Source organism: Zootoca vivipara, chromosome 9 (assembly GCF_965207765.1).
Source record: "Zootoca vivipara chromosome 9, rZooViv2.hap1.1, whole genome shotgun sequence".
Classification (NCBI taxonomy): domain Eukaryota; kingdom Metazoa; phylum Chordata; class Lepidosauria; order Squamata; family Lacertidae; genus Zootoca; species Zootoca vivipara.
In genome coordinates, this window is record NC_142592.1 from 47,842,841 (window position 1) to 47,866,041 (window position 23,201).

Below are 23,201 nucleotides of genomic sequence, written 5' to 3' on the forward strand. Positions count from 1 at the left end.
ATAGTGGCAAAAGTGGAGCACAGTGGGTGATCCATATTAGGAACATCAGAAGCTGCCATTGGTCCATCTGTCATATTCTTTACACTGGAGCAGATCCCTAGGATTTCAGACAGGGGACATTCACAACCCTACCTGGAGATGCCAGGGACTGAGCTCGCTATCATCTGCATGCAAATCAGATGCTCTGTTGCAGAGCTATGGCCCTCCCTGGTTCTAAATCTCCCTGGATTTTGAATTTGTTAGCAATGGTGGCTTCTCATGGGGCTGTGCAGAGCTGAACTTCATTTAGCCATCAGTTGACCTGTTCCCAACTTGGGCTGCAAAATAGCCAATAATAAATGCTCTCTGCAGTTGCATCTTTTTTGTTTCACTACTTTAAATGAGAGGGAATCTCCACAGCCATTTAAATCACAAACAAATTTTAATGAATACGAAATAGTAACACAAAAAAAAACCCACCTCACAAACCAGTTACATACACCATCTTGCTTTCGTTAAACTAACAAAAGTAAACATATTTGGATTATTTCAGCAAACAACATGCAGGAGGGACAAGTTAAGTGATTAATTTCAACATCCAAAAGGCTGTGAACATTAGCTAGGAAACATTCAAATATTGCTGAATGGACATACCATGCTATATAAAATGCCCCTTTAAAGTCATTTATAAAATCACAAAACAAAGCTTGCTTTCTCTTAGTCCTCTGCATGAGTGTTTTCTAATAAATATTATTGTTTCCCAGGTAAATTAGAAGTGGAGGGACTGTGGCTCCACTTGACTCCTACAGAGTGCTTAAGAAAACAGAAAAAGATATATACCACAATAAAATGATTACAATAAGGTTTCTTGTGGATGTTTATAACATAACCTAGCCATATCTAAGTCACACGTATTAGTTTATAATATTTAATATATTTTCCTTTCAAATTTAAGAAACTATAGAGTTCCCTTATCAGAATTTGGGGTGCTATTGGCTTCTTGATGCAAATAGTTTGTGCATCAAGTCTTATTTATTGTTAACATACACTTTATATTGCAATAGCTCCCACAAAGCAGAGTTTCTCCAAGTCAGCCTAACAATTTTAAAAAGTGAAAAATATATATTAAATTCATATTCCTTGTAATTGGACATAAAATCTTAGAGCAGCCTTCCTCAGCCTGACGCCCTGCCAGATGTAGTTGTGCTCCAACTGACAGCAGCCCCAGCAGCATAGCCAGTGGTCAGCGGTTAAGGGAACTGGAGTCCTGCAACATCAGGAGAGCACCAGGTTGGGGAAGGCTATCTTAGTGCAAGGCAAGTGCAGGGCAAGGAACTCTCTCTTCCGAAGGCATCTTGAAAAGGATTGTGTGGTTTGAGAGAGTAGTCTGTAGAATCACATATGGCTATCACTAGCACCACTGGATTCATTGAACTGAGCGATAACTGAATACGCATTCGCCATTTTTTTCTTTTTGCTTGATCCCACAGGGAAATCAAAACTCGTAGGAAGGAAAGAAATAATTTCCCCTCTCCCCACCCTCAGGCAGGAAGTCAGCCTTAGTATGAGATATACTTGGTAGAGATTTTAAAAAGAAGCTCGTATGTTTCCATTTTTTGATTAAAAAAATATAAATTGCCAATAAAACTACAATGCTTTTTATATCAAGGTCCTCTGCGATAGACACATCAAAAACACTGTATGGCAAATGGTTTTGAACTTTTCTTCCAAAGTGAATAAAGATTCATTCTTACCAAAAACACATTTTAGGGATATAAAATATCAATTGGGAGTATTTAGAGACTCCCAATATAAGGTTTATATACTTAACAAGTTTGTTTTTGAAAAGGATCACAGTGAATTAGCATTATAAATTGTACTTCCTAGAAGTAATTTTGTTCAAGTCATGATTCATTTCTGGTATAAAAGGGAGGATTAGATGACCAAAGTAATGAAGCTTTTTTTTATTGAATAGTTTGAGATATGCAAATATATGTATGTATAGTTTGCATATAATCATGCAGGCTCTCAAGCAATCTACTACATCAAAACATTCCTGCGGCTTGCTTGAAAAATGTGCACTTATTACCCTTCCACGTGCCAGCTAGACTATGCAGGGGGTTGTTTGTTTTTTAATACCTCTAAGCAATTTGGAACTGCGCTGCTTTGAAGACTGCTCATGAAGCAGGCAAGCAGTTCAGGAGCAATCTGATGAGAGCCATTCCCTTCCACCCCACCCTACAGTTGCCAGCACAGAACCAAAGGAGGGATATGGAGGAATGAAAATAGGGTTTTGTTAACAGGCCAATTTGGAAAAAGAGTGGTGGGGTTGGGGTGAAGAGCTTAATATTTTAATTCAGATCAAATCTGAACTACTAACTTCAGTTTTATTGCTCTGAAGGCATTGGAATAAGCGTGTTACTAAAACATCAGCAAACATTTCGCCAACATGTCACAACTGTTTGCAAGAGAATACATTTACAGTAAGCAAGTGCAATAAATGTTACAATCCGCCATTATAAACAGAATTATTTCTTTTTAAAAAATTTTTTAGTAACTTTGCAGATTCAAGGGAAATTTTATTTATATATAGTATCTCTGGTCTAGCCCACTTAGAGGCACAGATTTATCTCTCTGTAACAGTCATCGTTGCAAGCCATGCAACGTTGAGAAGAATACAAATCACAATATAAATACTGTGACCAGGAAGGAACAAGAGAGACCCAAATATTTCAGTTGGTAGAAGGTTCTGGCTCTGCTTTGCTTGCTTCACTGAAGAGCAGTTTTCGGAAAATACTTGCATAGAATGGTCCATACACCTGTTTATTCAAGTTAACAATGTTGGCATACTGTGATCCAATGGTCTCTATCTCAGTCTGAATCACAGCAAGGCCTCCTGGAATTGTGGGCGTAGACTTTTGAAATCCTGGAGAAGCAAGCAAGCTTCTCATGTACAAATGAATCCGTTTATCTAGAGGGGGGGGGGGAAACACATCACATAATTAGAATTTAAGAAAGTAAGAATCGGCCAATAGTGAATCTAGCCCAGCATCCTGTTCTGTTCTATTGTGGTCAACCAAAGGCTCATGGGACACCCACAAACGGAACCTGAGCACAACTGAACTTTGACTTGTATCATTCAAGACCAGGCATCCCCAAACTTCGGCCCTCCAGATGTTTTGGACTACAATTCCCATCATCCCTGACCACTGGTCCTGTTAGCTAGGGATCATGGGAGTTGTAGACCAAAACATCTGGAGTGCCGCAGTTTGGGGATGCCTGTTCAAGACAGACAGCAAAATTTTCTAAATATGAATGAAGTAGGCCCCTTCATGGTTTAACTGGACGGAAAGCATCCATGCATACATAGAAAGAAGCAGCACAGCCTCAACACAGGCTCCACCCCCAAACCCATGTGCTATGAATGGACAACTGAGCAAGTGAAACCTATGCGCATCGACCTCTATGTGGACAGACTTCCCAGGAATTGAAACCCCGTATGTTCCAGGTTCCAGTTGCTGAGGTCTACATACAGGTGTCACTATCTCAAGAAACCCACGTATAGTGCTATGGACATCTCATCAACAATTTTAAGGTTGGGGTTGCAACTTGTTTTGCTACAGTACAGTAGCCTTTGGAAGGTTTCTGCATTTCCTGTGAAGATAAATTTAAATCTGCGTTCAATTCCTGCACTGAAGTGTGGTTTCGCATGTTTCCAATAAGGCCTTGAAGGGGCAGAGACAGAAATCAGGAGGCCAGTCCTTATCACAGCAAGCTGTTTCCTCTGCTCTTTTCAACATACCCCTTGCGATTCTGCCCCAGTCAGGAGAGGTGGCATTTACAGGAGGTTAATCTCCCTAACTACTCCTTGGCTGATCTAGGCAACTGCACCCTAGAATCATAGAGTTGGAAGAGACCACAAGGGCCATCCAGTCCAACCCCCTGACATATGGCCGTCAAGCCTCCACTTGAAGACCTCCAAAGAAGGAGACTCCACCACACAAAGAACTATAAAGTAAGTTTGAACTGCACACAGTGGCTAAGTTCACATGTCATGCCCTAAGCCTAGACGGGATACCATATCCAGTGTGTTCCTGCTTCAGTCCTGCCACTGCAAGCTAAGCTCTGGTTTGGCTTAGCGTGCCATCCAAAGCTAGATAAACCCACAAGGCATAAGCCAGGCATTCCCAAACTGCGGCCCTCCAGATGTTTTGGCCTACAACTCCCATGATCCCTAGCTAACAGGACCAGTGGTCAGGGATGATGGGAATTGTAGTCCAAAACATCTGGAGGGCCGCAGTTTGGGGATGCCTGGCATAAGCCATAGAACAATCTTTTTGGCTACAGCTCCTGGCTTGTCAAGACAAACCATGAGTCCTGATTTGGATGATACAAGTCAAATCATGGTTTAGCTCACAGCACTGCAGTAGCAGCAAGATCAGGGGAGAAACAAAGCAGCCACTATCTCTCTAGGAACCTGAGCATTCACACTAAGCCAAGGCTTAGCATTATATGAGAACCAGGTCAATGGGGGCAGCCTTTTTCATGCTATAGCATTTGATAATAGTGACTGGAAATAACAATTTTATTCGAGTTACAGGTAGGTAGCTGTGTTGGTCTGGGTCGAAGTAAAATAAAAAAATTCCTTCAGTAGCACCTTAAAGACCAACTAAGTTTTTTTTGGTATGAGCTTTCGTGTGCATGCACACTTCTTCAGATACAATAGGGGACTCCTATTTCAGTGTATCTGAAGAAGTGTGCATGCACACGAAAGCTCATACCAAAATAAAAACTTAGTTGGTCTTTAAGGTGCTACTGAAGGATTTTTTTAAAATTTTATTCGAAATCACAACAATGACATATACACTTAAAATATTAAGATGCCTGTAGCCAGTGAGTTAAGTTACTAACCAATTAAGGAGTTGATAGGATTGTCTTCCTCAACGATGTTGCAGAGCTGCCCTACTAAATTTGTTTGCAGTTCCTTATTTAGTGGTGGGAAGCCTCTCTCAGTCACCGACTCATTTATTTCACTACACGTACGAATACCTATTGCATTAAGAGCTTCTTTCAAATCAAAACTCCTGCAAAAAGGGGGGTGAGGAGAAAACCATGTTAATTCTATCAGATACTGCCTTTGATTCCTGCCCCCATATTTACTTTTCATATAGGTTTTCAGTAAGTTCCAAAACTCAAGTCTAAATACTTACTTCTTATTCATTCCTTCAAGTAGCACAAATGAAATCCGCTTTTGTTTGTCTACAAAATCGGGAATGCCCTCAATAACTGCAGCCAACATGTTGCTTGTTATGAGAGAGACACACGCTATAACCTTCAACTGATTCAGTTTGTCTGTTAACTCCTGAAGACGACCTTCATCTGTCATTAATGTCTGGAATAAGATGTTTAGAAAAGAGTGTCAACTAAACAGTCAAATCTCCAATGAGACTGAATATAAAAGAGATGTATTTTACCAGGAGTTCAATTTATTGTCAAAGGGATTCATTAGACCACATTCACACCATACATTTAAGTTATGCCACTTTATAAAAAGTCATGACATTCTCTAAATAAACCTGGGATCTGAAATTTTTACAGGTTCTGAGAATTGTTAGGAGACCCCTATTCCCCCTTCCCAGAGCTACAATTCCCATAGTTCCCTGGGAAGAGGGAATTGTAGCTCTCTGAGGGGAACAAGGGCCTCCTAACAACTCTTAACAACCTGCAGCTCCCATAATTCTTTGAGGGATGCATAACTGTTTGAAGTGGCATCATAGTGCTTTAAATGCATTGCGCGAATGTGCCTTTTGTCAGATGGATTGATTGTTGAAAGCACTCAGTGAATTGTAGTAACCATCCATGTGACAACTTCCCACTTTTCTTGTGTGTATTTTGGCCTTTTTAATAGTTTATTTTGCATCTTCATTTTTAAATGTAGGACTGCACATTCCAGCACATAAGAGTTCATTTGGCTACTTAGCCTTCCTTCCTTCCCACAAACTTGCTGCAAGGCTACTTTCTTCATGTGGAGATAGGAAACTGTGCTCTGGGACTGGTCGTGGTGGGTGAGGAGGAAGCTCTTAAATCAGGGCTGGGGATCCTGCACCCTTCAGATGTTGTTGGACTCCCATCAGCCCTGGCAAACATGGCCAATGGTCAGGGATTATGGGAGTTGTAGTCCCCTAACACCTGCAGGGCCCACAGGTTTCCTGTCCCTGTCTTAGCGAGCAAGTGTCACGCTTTACCTCAGGAACAGGCTTTTTCTGGTAATCCCACTGCAAGAGTTTCAAGTAGCTGTTTGTTAGCACCGAAGTAGGACTCAGATTTGTTTTGGACATCCCATTAGCACCAGCACACAAAGATGTTTCACAGGAAAGAGAAGACAATTCATCTTGTATAGATTCCCTTATCCATTCTGTGGTCAAGTCCAGGGCACCTAAACATTGCAAGACAGAAAGAGAAACTGTAGTACACAGTTTTATTATTGCACAGCTGGGGGAGGCACACACTATGGAGGAAGGCAAACCCCAAGGCCCTGCTCGCAAAAAGGAGGTAGAGGTAGAGAACTGCAGAAAGGCACAGAACAGCTATAGTGCTATTTGATGAAGATCACATCATAGCAGACCAGTTGCAATTCTGCCTGCAATGTTTTATAATGCCGCTGCGTGTATTTGCAATGGAGGTAGCACTCACTGCAAGAAGGAAGCTGCCTATCTTGTGCCGTAGCCACTGCCAGCACAAGTTCTGCCTGCGCAACAAGACATATAGCATCACAGCAGACTGTGCAGGAGAAAGGCAGGGCCTTCTCCTGCAAGAGCAACTACATTCACATGACAGTTTATTCTTTTTTCATGACTTTCCCCTAACTATATTTGAGTCTCCACATGGCATGTTCCTTGAATGTGCTTTAGCTCTCAACGAGAAACAAAGGAAGCAACACCTCCCAACTTCTCTGCTCCCCCCACCCCCGACAAAGTGGTGCAGCACTCACAGCGTCCCCTGATGAAAACACTGCCTGAATATAACATGTTAATTCCCGTCATCAGTTGTGTCAGTAGGTTGGGGTCCAAGGATTTGCACAAATACTGTATAGCTTGCAGGCCTCTCATATACTGAATAAGGAGACTTGGATAACACTCCTGACCCAAAGCATTTTTTTTAAGGTTGCTTCTCTGGTATAGCACCATGAACAGGTTTTAGAAGGTGGCTTAAAAGATCAAATTTCTTCCTGTTGGAGCTTTTAGTTCATTGAGGAGGAAGGAAAATGTAAATCTCCCCTTGGGCCTCTTCTTAACTAGAGGCCCCAGGGAACTGCCTGCATTGCCAGGCCATTGGCTATATGTAAACAAAGGACATACTTGGTGTTTCTTCAAGTATATCTTGGAATTTAGCTCTTTCATAATCCACCAAGTTACGTTGAAGATGAGGTCGAAGGCTCCAAATAGTAAAATTAGCCATATCCATTGTCATGAGATCCAGAACATGGAATATTTGCCTGTAAGAACACAATAAGCAAAAATAGTTTTGCAGCCACGTCATCATAGGAAACTTGATTGCGTTGTCCTTTCTCCACAACGCAACGTATGCAGAGATACAGGCTTATCTCAGTTCCCCAGTACTGCAGTCCAGTTTGCAAAGGGCAACCACCCCGCTGCTCAAGCATCAAAGATAAATTGCAACACAGCCACACTATTATTAGACACCGCCATGGCAATTCATGAACTTACTCTGTGCATTTGTTGTATCTCTGTGTTAATATAATGCACAGCTTCTACTAAATGCTCACAAGCAATGCAATTAAAATATTCTGGTCTACAACCTACTTAAAATAGTGTATTTGCAGTTAAGCCAGCAAAACCCCACTAAAATGATCCAAGGACTCCCCTTCACATCACTGCTTGATTTCCCATGTTACGATGGCTTCCACAGACATAGGAAGATAACAAACATCTTAATACAAAATCAGACCCACTTTAATGTACAGTGGGTGATCAATGCTTGCAAAGCACTATGGGCAGGGCTTTGCAGGCGCCTGCAAAACCCCTTGGACCCAGATGTATTTTTGTGTGCCCCACACAAGGAATATGCGTAGAAGCTGGATCCAGTTGAATTAATTTTGATCTTGAAGAGCATGGAGAGCTGAAAGGAGGAACAAGCATCACTCTTGCAACATCCTCCTTCAGCTCTATTTTTCAAAGGAGAAAAAGGCAACCACTCTCACCACCTCATGACCAAGTGGGTAGCAAGTGGGGCACTCAGAGGCTTTGTGGGCATCAGAGGAAGACTTCCACATTGGCAAGTCCTCTGTGAAATGATTGCTTCATGGAAAGCACTTCTAGATGGAGCAGTATGTTTTGAGTAGTAAAACTACATATGTTAGAATCGATACAAACAAGCAGCATGAAGGAAAATAAAATGCAACCAGGTTGCTGGCCTACGTGCACTCTCTCAGCAGCCCTTTATTTGTGTTTCCAGATGTTTTTGGACTACAGCTTCCAGCATCCCTAGCTAGCAGGACCAGTCGTCAGTAATGATGGGAAATGTAGTCCAAAAACAACTGGGGACCCAAGTTTGGGAAACCCTGGATCCCACTCCAGATCACTATATTTGAAAAATCCAAGTTTTGTTTTTCTCCAATTCTTTGAACCATGCTAAAAGAACAATGCTAAAGAACAATGTTAAAAAGGAAAACCACACACCAACCTGAACAATACGACAATATTCCCAGTAGCTTTTAACTGGTTGACGTCATGATCCCTTATTGGAGCACACAGCTTCCCCATGGTGCTAATGACATAGTTTGCGAGACCCTGGATGTCAACCGCATTGTGCTTGGCCTGCTGCCTTATGAGGTCAGCATCGAGAACTTCACAGATTTGGCTCCGCATCCTGTTAGCCCCAGGGTTCAGGAAAGAAAGAAGAATCTGAAATATTTAAACACACACACACAAATCAAGTAAGGTGCAGCAGCTGTAGTTAAACTGGCTCACCATGGTAATGCAGGTCTTGTGTGAGCAGATTAGAACAGAAGTGTTGCTGTACTGATTAAATTATATAGCTGGACCTAAGCTGACAAAAGAAAGAGAAAGAAAGAAACCCAAGGTTAACTCACCTCTTTAATTTCTTCAAATAGCTTGATGGCATGTTCATATTCGGGAGGATCTTCATTCAAGTCTTCCTCCAAACGATCCCAGAATGCTTGGTGCATAATTTGTTTCACCCTTCTAGTCAAGCTGCGGCAGGCAAGAAAATAATGCAAATAGTTAACATGTTAACATTTGCACTGAAATGAATGATGCTGAATAAAGCCTACATTGTATCAGTCTATATATGTATTTTTTCCTATGGAGAGTCAAAACAACAGCAATAAGCAATCAATTTTTTAAATGTAATTACATAAAATTCCATCACAGCAGACACAGAAACAAATAAGTGTTTTTTTTTGTTATCAACTGAGCTGCAGCAGAATGGAAACAGCGCTGCAGGTGATAAACACAGGCCCGAATGAAAACTGATGCCTCCTCACATCCCTATGGAAGAGGTATCTGGGTTGATGCCAAGGAGTGTGTGCCAGATTATATAATTTGAAGTCGTGGGAGTGGTCCCACCAGAACAACTGCAGCTAGAACTGAAACTAGGAAAAGTCTGTGCCTGTGACTACCAAAGAGAAAGAATCAGATATGCAATACTGGAAAGTTTATATGCATATTTAGGTTTTCTTCTTAATTAAATGTGGATATAAACCTCTCCCTCAATCCTGTTTCCATTCCCATAGGAAAATCAGAATGTGTGGAGTCACACTTGGTGGATTTAATTTTTTTTAGCTGCCAAGCAGCAGTGATTCATACATTTTAGGTTTAAGAGCCCCTAGTGTCTTTTCTTGCTTTAAAACTGAATTTATTGTTTTACTGCATTTTGCCCTTATTAAAAGCTACCTGTTGTGTTGGCCAAACTGAAACCTCTCAGTATACCTGTCCAACCCTAAATGGTAAAAAAAAACCTTGGTTGGGGCCCTAAAGCCCCTTCTGTGAAATTTCTAAACCCCTCTTGCTTACCTGTTTGGCGGATGTTCAGTGCGCTCCAAATGGAAATTTTCGTTTACAGCAATTTCATGAGCCAGAGTCAAGTTTGACAAGTTTCTTGCTGCTGCCATCATTTCATCAAATGTAACCACTTTGGGAGGGCTTGTAGCTGGGGCAAAGGAAAGAAAAACATGTTTAACGTGAACGCTTAACATGAAAACACGTCAGAGCTTTAATATTTCTGAATGGGTCTTTTGTAAGTAGAAATGATAAAGGGTGAACCCAATAATTTACATAAACACAATTTATATAAACATTCAGCCTCTTGCCACAATGGTAGTTAACTGCTTGGAGCAAAGGTGGAGAATTTCGTAGAGTCTTAGAATTGGAGAGTAGGGAGGGACCCCCGAAATTCCAACCCAATGCAGGAATTTCAACTAAAACATACATCTAGATTTGTGGCCCTCTAGATGTTGCAGGACTACAACATCCATTCCTGTTGACCATTGGCCACACTAGCTGGACCTGATGGGAGTTAAGAACCGAAAAAAATTCCTGCTGGATCATGCCAGTGTCCCATTTAGTCCAGCATCCTGTTATTACAGCCAACCCGCTGCCTATGGGAGACCTGCAAACAGCTCCCGAGAGGAATAGCATTCTCCCCACTTGTGATTTCCAACTGCCTCCAAGAAAGATTGGAGAATATGGACTTTTCGTGGAAGATAAAGGCTAGCAACACCCAGAGAGCCACTGTTTCCCCACACCGGCCTACAGCTTGGATATTTCTTGTAAGAAATGGTTCTGAAATTTCCTGCCACATGCACCAGTAGCTGATGGTAGCTTACAAGCTGGAGAGCCAGGCTTGCTTGAAGAGTCGCTGGTGAAACTCTGCCTTGAGTATTCAGAGTCACTGGAAGAAGAGGCTGCACTTTCGGAGAACCGGGAAGAATCGCAGTCACCATTCTGCTCATCGTTGAGAGGCATTTTGGGATCACTTTTGTCAATACAGTACACAGAACCTGGGGTGGGGGAGCATATTGAAGTCATCTAGACCTGTTCAGGTGTGTGTGTGTGTGTGTGTGTGTGTGTGTGTGTGTGTGTGTAATATATATATATATATATATATATATATATATATATATATATAATGCACTTCAGTTTTTAAAATTATTATTATTAGAAGGTAGAATCCAGGTTGGTGCTCTTGCACCTAGTGGCAGAGGAACCCGCTCAGGCACATTGGACGGCGTGCCCAGGGTAGGGGCAAGCAACCCATAGGGGCAGGGTGAGCTGTCCATAGGGGCAGGGCGAGGGCAGGGCGAGCTGCCCATATGGGCGGGGCACACCATGGGGCCCCTGGAGTGTGCCTGCCTCCTCCAACTCAGCTGCCCTAGATCTGAGGGGAGGCAGTAGGCAGACCATTTGGGCAGCGCGGAGCCTGCGTCTCTCCCAGGAGAGACGCGTGGCTCGGGCGCGCTGCAGGTCCCATGGTGAGTGCCGCCCGGCATTTTGTCACCCCCCTCAGTGGTGACACCCAGGGTGGACCGCCCCCACCGCCCCTTCCTCCGCCCCTGCTTGCACCACTCACAGAAGTGCTTTTGATCCAATGGACAGAGCCATTACCCAAAGGAGAGGCATGAGGATTTTGCCAATATTCCAAGGCCACCCATGGCATCTTTCACCCTGTTTGTAGGGGGTCCCCCAAACCTCTGAAATCAATCTTTTTCTTTTTTTAAAAAAGTATTGAGGCTGAAGAGGAAGGAGAAATCTGCCACATATAAGACCCCTTTCCCTTCTTTTCCATTAGCAGAGGGCATTCACTGAATCTAAAGTCCTTCCACAAGCACAAGGGCCGCAAGTGGATGGTGCTCTAAGTCACTATGCACAAATGTCATTGCACAAAACAAGCAATGCTTGACTGTTGAAACAGAATTTAATTAGTTTAGTTTTGGTATGAAGCTGAATGAAGCCATACTAAGCCTGTTTGGCCTTTGGCTTTCATAACAAGCATATACAGTATAGAGCTTGGATGTTTTTAGAAAAAGCTCTGAAACAAAAGGACACAAAACTGCTGTCTCCATGTGGCAAGGTCATAGCTCAGCATGCAATCAAAGCTTTTTCTCCCCACCAATATATTTTGTTTGATAAGAAGCAATTAGTCCTTTGGGAGTAGGGGAGGAGGGACTTTAAATGAGGACTTTGAAGGTGTGTGAGAGGGGAATTCTTTGCCACCGAGTAAAACATCAGACTAACCTACTTAGGCCAGCAGTCCACAGAATGTGACTTTCACAATTGTGCAGAGATAGATGCAGTTCTGCAAAAACAAAACACAGAACCCCCCTGGAAGTTACCAGATTAAATACTAAACATTTATGTAACACAAGGATTCAAAGGCACGTACATTATTGTTGCAATTCCTGTAACGAAACTATTAAGTGTGCCAATATTCCATCTATTTTGCGGACGGGAGAGGCAGGGCTAAGGCAAACACAATGGCTTGCCAAAGTTAGGGTTGGGCATTGGGCTGCTTGTGTATTGTGAAATAAAGGTCGCACTTGAAAGAGAGTTAACTCAAATTCAACCCTTCACAGGAATTTAACAGATCAGAGGAAGGGCTGTGGCAAAGGGGCAGAGCACCTCCTTGGCATGCAGAGGGTCCCAGTTTCATCCCTTGGCACCTCCTTTGGGGGACCCATTTCTTAATTGGCCACCATATTTCTGTTCCTTTTTCTCTTTGCAGATGTTGGCACTCAGAGCAGGTGGCCAGTAGGAGAAGCTTTCTCTCTCCCCCCCCCCCTGCTGCTGTGCTGAAAGCAAATAGCTTTCAATCCTACTCTGGCTAGCAAATGACACCACAATGCATTTTTTAAGCTGCCACCTACACAGCAATGTTATCAGCTTCATGAAATATTTGACAATGTTTAACCACAATCAAATAATAAGCAGACAAAAGACCAGTCAATTAACTGGTAGGCCACTTGAAGACCACCTAACTAAAGGCTCATTCACACTATACATTTAAAGCACAACTGTATACATTTAAGCAGGGACCCAGGTGGCGCTGTGGTTAAACCACTGAGCCTAGGGCTTGCTTATCAGAAGGTCGGCGGTTCAAATCCCTGTGACGGGGTGAGCTCCCGTTGCTTGGTCCCAGCTCCTGCCAACCTAGCAGTTCGAAAGCACGTCAAAATGCAAGTAGATAAATAGGAACCGCTACAGCGGGAAGGTAAACGGCATTTCCATGTGCTGCTCTGGTTTGCCAGAAGCGGCTTTGTCATGCTGACCACATGACCTGGAAGCTATACGCCGGCTCCCTCGGCCAATAATGCGAGATGAGCGCGCAACCCCAGAGTCGGTCACGACTGGACCTAATGGTCAGGGGTCCCTTTACCTTTACCTTTATACATTTAAGCAGCCATGGCTTCCCCAAAGAATATTGGGAACTGAGGATTGCTAGGAGATCCCTGTTCTCCTCACAGAGCTACAATTCCCAGAGGGGTTTAACAATCAAACCCTCTTTCCTGGGAACCGTAGCTCTGGGAGAGGAATAGGGGAGTCTCCTAACAATTCTCAGCAACTGCAACATACTGCAACTCCCAAAATTCTTTGGGGTGTGTGTGTGTGTGTGTCATGACTGTATAAAGTGGCATCATACTACTTTAAATGTATGTTGTGAATGTGGGCAAAGTTCAAAATAAGAACAGATTTGAACAAGCCACTGTCCAGCATAGCTGCTCACTTGGTCCCTGCTCTCGTTTTTGGGGAGCCAGTGATGAAAAGAGCACCTCCAAACACTTCACACAGATAGTAGGGAGAAGCTTCTGCATCTCAGGATGAAATCACTTCCTGTGCCAAGGAACAGCCATCATTTTCAATGTGGCTCAGGTAGCTCAACAAAGATTTCTAGGCATGCACCTGAGTCAACACGTGTAAGACAGGAAGCAAATATGTCATCATCCCACTAAAAGCAATCCAAATGGAATTTAGATTTTCACATGGCGCAAATGACTCAAGCTATTTTATAGCTAATCAGCAAGCAGGCATATACTTTCATGAAGTGCCAGAGTTAGGTGTCTTGTTTACAGTCAATAAATCTGCCAGGTGTCCCTTACTTTTAAGCAACATCCCATATTCTGAAACAAAAACCATCACAGAATGTAGCTTCACAGGAAGTGATCCTTTCAAAGATCTGTGACAATATGCAGAGCAGAAAGTTGCAAGTCATGTGACGTGGGTTTTCACACATCTACCCTAGAGCACACAAACCGCCCCCCCCAAGCTACAAATCACTGTACAGAGAAACAAAAAGAACACATCATAGTCTCAGGGTCATGGGTTTGAGCCCCACATTGGGCAAAAGATCCCTGCAATGCAGGGGGTTGGCTAGATGACCCCCGTGGTCCCTTCCAACTCCAATTTGATAAATAAACTAATGATTTTTAAGTAAATAAATCACTTCCTGTGAAACATATCAAAGCAATTTAACACCTACAATTAAAAACATATATGAAGCAATTTCATATATAAAAACAATTTCTTATTGACAAAGCACTCTTTGGATTCCCATAGGTATCACTTTAGATTTGAGTAAGATTTTTAAAAGAGATCTATCAGAACAATCTGTACAGCATCTTGGACACCAGATACTAGCTGACAGCTAAGGCTAGCACCAGGCAGAAAACTGTAGTGTGCAAACTTGCAATCTGTGCATATTTGACACAAGGATATATCAGGGACCTAGAGAGGGACTAAAAATAGACTCAAGACTCATGGCCAAAATAAAAGAAAGGAGAGGCATAAGATCAAGCGCTCCAAGAGTTTCATTCATTCATCCTAATAGACACATACTGGATATGGTTTAGCTTCCGCTGAAGAAAAAAATCAGATATGCTGGATAAGCTCTTAACCTAAATACAACCTCACTAGCCCATCATCATGTTCTTCCTTTCGAATGGACAGCGAAATGGCAATCACCACGTTTCTCCAATGTACTTATTTAATATCATTTCAGGCCAGCTCTTAGGAGCAAAGTCCTCATATGTCAGCTTCCATGAAAAACAACAATATACTTAAATGGAACATAAAGGTAAAGGTAAAGGGACCCCTGACCATAGGTCCAGTCGTGACCGACTCTGGGGTTGTGCGCTCATCTTGCATTATTGACCGAGGGAGCCGGCGTACAGCTTCCAGGTCATGTGGCCAGCATGACAAAGCCGCTTCTGGCAAACCAGAGCAGCACATGGAAACGTCGTTTACCTTCCCGCCGGAGCGGTACCTATTTATCTACTTGCACTTTGACGTGCTTTTGAACTCTAGGTTGGCAGGAGCTGGGACCAAGCAATGGGAGCTCACCCCGTCACAGGGATTCGAACCGCCGACCTTCTGATCAGCAAGCCCTAGGCTCAGTGGTTTAACCCACAGTGCCACCTGCATCCCATTAATCGAACATAGAGGTGTCAAAAATATGAAACAACTGCTGGAAAAATAAAACCACTTAAAACATCTAGTGTCATTTCAACATCAGTTCACACCAAGAGAACTAGCTTAGAGTTTGAGGGGGAAGCAACCTGAAATATGTCATTACAGACTCACAGGCCTGTGGTGAAGGGGCCACATGTCCCCCAACTGTGGTTCCACTGCTGAAAAGGCCCCATCCTTTATGCTCACTTCAATGGCTGTTGTATGTGAAGGGCCTCCAAAGCTGATCTTCAGGCAAGGGCAGATTCATACATGTGAAGGCGCTTCTTTAGGTAATCTGGTCCCAGACTACTTAGGTAAATACCACCACCTTAAACTGTGCCCAGAAATGTACTGGCAACCAGAGCAACTTGTACAATATTATGTGCTCTAACCACTTTGCCATCACCAACATCTGTTTGGAGGCAGATGTTTTACACCAGTTGAAATATCTGGACCATGCTAATCAAGCCCGGTTGTCACCAGTGCATTAGTGCATGGGAATCTCTATATGGACACTTAAAACAAGAAGCCACTTTTAATGTAGAAAGAGAAGCACAACAAACCATAGTACAGTCATACCTCAGCTCCTGAACACCTTGGGAGTCGAATGTTCCGGCTCCCGAACGATCAAAACCCAGAAGTGATTGTTCCAGTTTTTGAACGTTCTTTTGGAAGCTGAACATCTGATTGGGCTTCTACAGCTTCCGATTGGCTGCAGGATCTTCCTGCAGCCAAGCAGAAGCTGCGCTTTGAAAGTCGAACGTTTTGGAAATCGAACGAACATCCAGAACGGATTCTGTTTGACTTCCGAGGTACAACTGTAAGGTTATAATGTTTCTCTACGGCGTGTGTCTGCATTAGAAGATGTACTTGGGCTAGCTTGCCCATTCTTGGAAGTTCAGCCTTTACCTGCTCAAAAGTTGTTCCGCAAACAGAATCCGATGCAATTCATTGGAGGCAATGTTTTTGACACTTGGCGCATTTGAGAACATTAATCTGATGCCCAGCTGGTCTACAGACGGAGACAAAGAAAATAAGAGATTTATGATCAGTGCCTGCAATTGAATTGTGTGATGCACCTTCTGAGCAGGAGCTGTCTTGTCTTCGTGGGAAGATAAGGAGATCGATTCTGTGTTCATTAAGTCAGAACACTCAGCTATGTATCTATGTAAAGCTATGTATGCCCTGATCCACCTGGATAAGGTTGGTGTGGAAACCCTTTTCTTCAGAGAGGAAGGAAGGGAAGCAAGCAGGCAGGCAGGAGACAAACTGTTTGTCTATGAGCCTTCATTCTGGTAATGTAGACCTTTAGAGCTCTCTGTGCCTCTAGCAAATGCCAAGCAATTCCTTTAGGTGTACTTGGAAGGAGCAGAAGGTTGGTAGCTAATGCTTTGCATAACTCTCATTGGTCCATATACTTGTAGTTCAGTACACAGACTTGCAGTGGCTCTGCCAGGTCTTAGTCAGGAGCCTGTCTAGAGATTCTGGGGATAAAATTTGAGACCTTCTGCAATCAAAGCAGGTGCTGTGGTTTCGAGCTGTGGTTCTTCCCATGACCTGCCAATTCTCCATGGCAGTGTTTCTCAACCAGTGTGCCTCCAGATGTTTTGGGACTACAACTCCCATCATCCCTAGCTAGCAAGACCAGTGGTCAGGAATGATGGGAGTTGTAGTCCCAAAACATCTGGAGGCACACTGGTTGAGAAACACTGCTCCATGGTACTTGATGACCAGATCAGATGTCTTACTCCTTTGCTGATTTTTGGTTTCCTCTTAGTCCTCCCCATGAGGATTGTCCCAGAACTCCAATCAGCCCTCATCTTTCTCCTCTTGGGACCTGTGCCTCGTTATTAGTAAGACCTACTTATTAACAGCTCGTCATGGGCATTAGGGTAAATGGACTGCCAGTCAAATCGACTCTTCCCTCTCTTCAATCAATGACTTCGTTAACAATCATTGCTCCATGCTTTCATGTTTGGTGCAGACAAAAACCAATCAATTTCGAGCAAAACCCACCCAAGAGCTACTGCAGCATGGTCTCCATTCATTTCCATCGGGCCTCTGTGCAAAGGCTATGAAGGACCCAACAGAAAGGTCTGCTCCAAGCACATATAAACCAAGTGAGCCTGGTCTGGAAAGCAGGGCAGATCATCTCGAGGGGATACAGACTAGGGGGAAGTAAGCAGTAGGCATGGAAGGGTTCTGCAGTTCTCACCTGTACACTGTTTTTACTCTTTATATCATACCCTAACATCACAACACACACACTTGTGATGCACACTTTAAATTGACCCACATTTAAAGTGATTGCCCTGCCACCATCACACCTAATCTGGCCCTCCAGTTAATGGATATTGGACAGCAGCCCTTGGTTCCTTAATCCCATATTGCAATAATTCAACAGCTACTGATAATTAAGTGCAATTTTCACTTCAAACATCTACTACTCAAATCAGGGATCTACATTCGTGTCAACATCAGAAAGCGTATTTCTAAAAATGGGACAAGCTAATGGTTGGTGGCACTCGGGAGACTTCATTTGACAAACAAATTAGCCTCCTTGCAAAAGACTGAACAAGCAAAAGGATTATCCTGCAATGAATAATATTACAAGGTTTTTAAGATAGGTGATCTTGGTATATTTTTAAACCTATATTCTTTGTTCTTCTGTCCAGTTAATGCAGCTTACTAAGCTTAGGTTCTTACTGGGGTTTTCCTTGGTTTTCCTTAGGCAGACAAGGTGTGGGTAATCAGTAACTGGATCGTCTGACACTCCCCCCCCCCCCCAAGAAAGCAGTATCTATTTTGAACTGAGCAATACATGAGGAGTGGAGGCTTAACCCTTCCTTCCCTGTCCCACAGTACTGTTTTCCATATCTAAATTATTTATCCAACCCTGCCTTGTGGGCCCCAGTAGAAAAAAATACAAACATGTATTTTAAACAAAATAGCTGTACAGTACGGTAATTCTCTGCAAATGTAAGAGCAGAAACACCTTACGCAAGAAAAATCTGTAAATGCAATGTTGCAACATTTGTTGCAGATTTCCAGTTTGGAATTTTTCTCTCCTGGTGTTAGCAACTTGCAAAACATGCTTACATGGGAGTAAAGCCCATTGAACCCAGTGGGGTTTGCTTCTGAGCAAAAATAAAAAAAAATGCAGAATATTTTGCTGGCTGTCATCAGTAAGGGATCAGCAGCAAAATGTTGCTGGTGGTCTCCCCTCCTAGGAGCCAGTGTGGTGTAGTGGTTAAGAGCGGTAGACTCCTAATTTGGGGGACCAGGTTCATGTCTCCACTCCTCCACATACAGCTGCTGGGTGACCTTGGGCTAGTCACACTTCTCTGAAGTCTCTCAGCCCCACCCACCTCACAGAGTGTTTGTTGTGGGGGAGGAAGAGAAAGGAGAATGTTGGCCGCTTTGAGACTCCTTAGGGTGCTGATAAAGCGGGATATCAAATCCAAACTCCTCCTCTCCTTCTAAAAAGAACCCTCAGGATTCCAACCAGCCAGCCTTTCCCTTACAGCTATGCATTCCACTCTTCCTGCCGTCCGTGATCTTCTATTTTATGTTTCCAAATTACACTCACCACTGTCAAGTTACTGATGATGCTCCATCATCATTGGGCTGGTTTTGGCAGTTTCTCTCCCCACCCCCACCCCAGTATAAAGTTGTTTTGTACTTCTTCAGGGGTCTCCTGAAGGTTTATAGTGCCATGATAAGAGCGCATGCTTCGCATGTGCAAAATATCCCAGGTTCTATAACCAGAATCTCCAGGTAGGGTTGGGAAAGACCCCTGTGGGAGAGATTCTGTCAGCTGATGTAGACAATACTGAGCTAGATGGACCATCTTGGTTTGACATGGTATGAGGAAGTTTATTACTTTCATTCTCCTCTGTGGTTTTGCTTCATTGCTGTTACCAGTTACCCCACTTGAGTTCACTATCAGATGGAAGAGATATTTGACTTGCCTTTTGATCTTTTTAACCCATATATGTTTCCACAGATAAACAGGCTTGCCTCATCCCATCTCCTGCCATTCCTACTAGCCTTGTGACCCAGTAAGCATAGTTTGGGTTTGTCACATTGGCTAATTCAGCTTAGATCCACTAATAGCACATCCCATCATCCCATTGCTCTTTGCTGAGCTAATCACAAATCTGTTTAAGTCAAGAGACCTTTGAGTGTTCTGCCATGGAAGACATACTGCAAAGGGCTTTTTTCTTTTCTTTTCCCTATATCACTTTATTTTACCCATATACAGTACAGAGAAATAAAGAACATTTTTATTTCTCCAACACCAAGTAATGACTTTTAAATGCCTCTTAAAAACTTAACCCAAGCTTCCTAGACTCTGACAAAACAATTATTTCTTTCTTGTACAGTATTCAGATTTATTTGTGACATACAGGCATATTTTGTTTTTATCTTCTTTTTAAGAACTCATACTGAATGTTATTGCGCTTTTATTACTTTTATGTAACAGCTTAGACATTTTTATTCTATCATCACGGCAGTCACAAACTAACACTGTTGTTCATTCTCATGTTATTAAACAGAACACAGTAATTCTGATCTGAAAATTATGTATTTTATATTGTACAGTATGTAATTTTATGCTGTGAATTGCCCTGAAGTCTACAGGTAAAGTGCAGTATACAAATGTTAACACCACCACCACATTTCTGGGGTGGGGTGGTGGTTTACCCTGGGTCTAACCACTCATCTGGGATAGTTACGCGCACGCCCAATTCAGGATCTTCACTCCTCCTATCAGTTCAGCCTATGTCAAGCCGATTCTTAATCTTTTGACATGCTTATGAATGCTGAGGTGCAGGAAAGTTTGTAGACGCCTGCATACGCAGGACGTAAAAAGAAAAAAAAGGCCAAAAGCTGAACTTGGCCATCCGAGCGGAGGCTTCGTTCAGAATAAACACGCATTGGATCAGAATGCACAATTTGGCAGCCTTCTCCTGCCTTGCTCCCCGAAATCGCCAGCCTTCAGCCGTCGAGCAAGATTTGCGCGAGCAACAGCGGCTCTCGCTGGCCCCCATTTAGGCGAGCTGCTCGAAGCTCCTCCTCTTCCTCCATCTGTTTCAGTTATTCCCTCCCCACAGATGTATTTTTGGCAGTTACTCGGAGGTACGAGTGCTTTGGCATTGACCGACCAAAACAAAAGCAGCGTTTCCAAGGAAAGCATTTAAACACACACACACACACACACACACACACACACACACACACACACACACAGACCCCTCCAATCTACCCCCTTCGCCGTTGCCTCTTCTGCCAACATCTGTTTTCATTTCTTTGTTAAACACATAATCCTTTCTTTAAAAAACAAAAACAAAAAACCTCTGCCGGTTCCTTAATTATACACCCCAGGAAAATCGGGGGAAGAGGAGAAACTTTAGGGGCCTATTTTTATTTAATTTAAGACACGCAACCACGAGCGCTCCCCGCCGCCGGTTCTGCAAGAGGACAGCGGGGTTGTTTACTACCACTTCTCGGAGCAAAGCCTACTGCTGCCCTAACCGCCATTACTCAGGTGTAAACGCACTGAATAACAGGACGGCTCATTTGCAAAAGGACGGTCATAGGATCGAGCTGCGTGGCTAGTTTTAATCTTGAAACAGAGAGAAAATAAAGTCACCTTGAACTCCCCCTCCCAGCCGCGCAGAAACCAGCTCTGGAATATCCCTCTGCAAGCCAAGATTCCATCACACTGGGAACTGAAGTGCTGTTTGGGGGGGGGCGGTGGAGAGAATGCGGAGCTGAACCGAATTATAGATAAATTCCCCCGGGGAGGCGAGAAAAGAGGCGAAAGAGATGGAAGGGACCAGCTTCCTTCCCACCTCCCTCCCCCCCCCAAAAAACCGCCCGAACCACTCACCCCAAGAGAGCCTCAGGCAGGGTCACCCTTTGCTCCTGCTGCTACTCAGCCGCTCTCACCGGGGCTTTAACTCCCTCCTCCCGCTTCACTTAGTTATACATAGTCCTCGGGTCTCTACGGTATTAGCAAGCTGCCTGGACGCTTCCACTTCCCTGGGGAGGGGGGGGAGGATGAAAGAGATTTAATCTCGTATGCGGCAAAGCTCTGTCGGCACGGAAGCAGGACCTGAAAGAGAGAGAAGGGGGAAAACAATGGATTTCAGGCTATTATCAAACAAGGTGCATAACTCTAATCGTGGCGAAGGAGGAAAGTGGGTCCATAAAGCAGGGCTCTTTCCCCACCCCCGTAGGGTGAAATGCTGCTTTCCCGGCAGAGGGGAGGGGACTGAGCGGTGTTTACGGAAGGAGAGCCGTGTCCTCAGTTCTCCCTTGGCAGCTGGGGTGGTGGGTTTCCTGCCTGCCCGCCCGCCTCCAGCCGCGGGTCTTGGGCTGCTGCCAGCATTGTGGCCAATGTAGACCTCTCTTCTCTTCGCCATCCCGCGCTCTGCCCCGGCATCGGGAGCCATTGCTGCTTCCAAGGAGGCGCCAAGCAAGGAGCCGCTGCCTATCTTAAGATTGCTTTTATCTCCGATCAGCCTTCGCCAATCTGGTGCCCGCCAAACGTTTTGGACCATTACTCCCGTCAGCCCCAGCCAGGGCAGCTTGGTGACGTGGGAGCCGCGGAGGGCGCCAGTTTGGCAAAGGCTTTCGGATTCTTTACATAAAATAATCGTGAGCTGGTTTGGAATTATCTAAATAGAAACATGTTTTTCGACCGGGGATCAGGGCCGGTCCACTCATGAGCCTCTGGCGGCAAGATCCACATGAGCAGCAGATTCCGATACAGCATACTATGATGTAGCTCTTCTCACACCTTCTTCCTTGGTGGGGGGGGGGACCATTTTGTGGTTCACCTAAATGTCTTGGGCCAGCCCTATTGGGGATGGACATCAGCTGGATGGGAAAAGAAGAATTTGACAAAGAATATCTAACACCCCCCCCCAATATTTTTGTATTCTGCCTTTATTTGATCGTGCAGGACAAGGCAGTGATCATGGGCTTCCAAAGCAGTCTCCCATCTGACCTGCTTAGCTGAAGCTTGGGGTTCCATGTGCCCCAATAGCTAAATTGCTCTTCAATGTTGAGAGATGTCACATCACTGAATACCAGCTGTTGGCAGCATTAGGAGTGGATTTGCTGGAGGAATCTGATCAATTTTTGATGGAAACAGGATGCTAAACTAAACTTTTTTAGTTACAGGTAGGTAGCCGTGTTGGTCTGACGTAGTTGAAACAAAATAAAAAAAATTCCTTCCAGCAGCACCTTAAAGACCAACTAAGTTGAACAGAGATGTTGGATTCTTATCTCATTATACATGATAAAGCGATCCTCAGCCACCTCACCCCTTGCTTTTTCATGCAAGTCCATTTGCAGTCGCTTGCAGTCATCAACTACTATCAGTCAGTCTATCACCCATTTCCACCACCCCTCCCCACCCTTTCTCTACATATAAGTGTCTGGGAACTTCTAATTCAGTGTATCTGAAGAAGTGTGCATGCACATGAAAGCTCATACCAAAATAAAAACTTAGTTGGTCTTTAAGGTGCTTCTGGAAGGAATTATTTTTATTTTGTCTAAACTTTTTTGTTTGTTTGATCAACAATACTTCTTCATGTTTCCTCATAGAATCATAGAGTTGGAAGAGACCACAAGGGCCATCCAGTCCAACCCCCTGCCAAGCAGGAAACGCAATCAAAGCATTTCTGACAGATGGCTGTCAAGTCTCCGCTTAAAGACCTCCAAAGA

General features: G+C 43.7%; 1 protein-coding gene across 9 annotated transcripts; it reads right to left on the reverse strand.

The window, feature by feature from the left end:
* Window positions 1–402: 402 nt before the first annotated feature.
* Window positions 403–21,430, reverse strand: TCP11L2 (t-complex 11 like 2). 9 transcript variants are annotated; one of them, XM_088676740.1, is made up of 13 exons: window positions 21,358–21,430; window positions 21,118–21,204; window positions 16,371–16,473; window positions 12,259–12,315; window positions 10,847–11,020; window positions 10,035–10,170; window positions 9,092–9,212; window positions 8,683–8,903; window positions 7,338–7,474; window positions 6,225–6,415; window positions 5,190–5,371; window positions 4,891–5,063; window positions 403–2,950 (listed from the first exon to the last, which is right to left on the reverse strand). In XM_088676740.1, exons 5-13 carry the CDS (start codon window positions 10,983–10,985, stop codon window positions 2,712–2,714), a joined length of 1,539 nt encoding a protein of 512 aa, XP_088532866.1. In that variant the 5' UTR covers window positions 10,986–11,020; window positions 12,259–12,315; window positions 16,371–16,473; window positions 21,118–21,204; window positions 21,358–21,430; the 3' UTR covers window positions 403–2,711. The 9 variants fall into 9 exon arrangements, with proteins under 9 accessions (XP_088532866.1, XP_088532865.1, XP_034982413.1 ...); XM_088676739.1 differs by having other exon boundaries at window positions 12,255–12,315; XM_035126522.3 differs by lacking the exon at window positions 21,118–21,204.
* Between the last annotated feature and the right edge of the window lie 1,771 nt (window positions 21,431–23,201).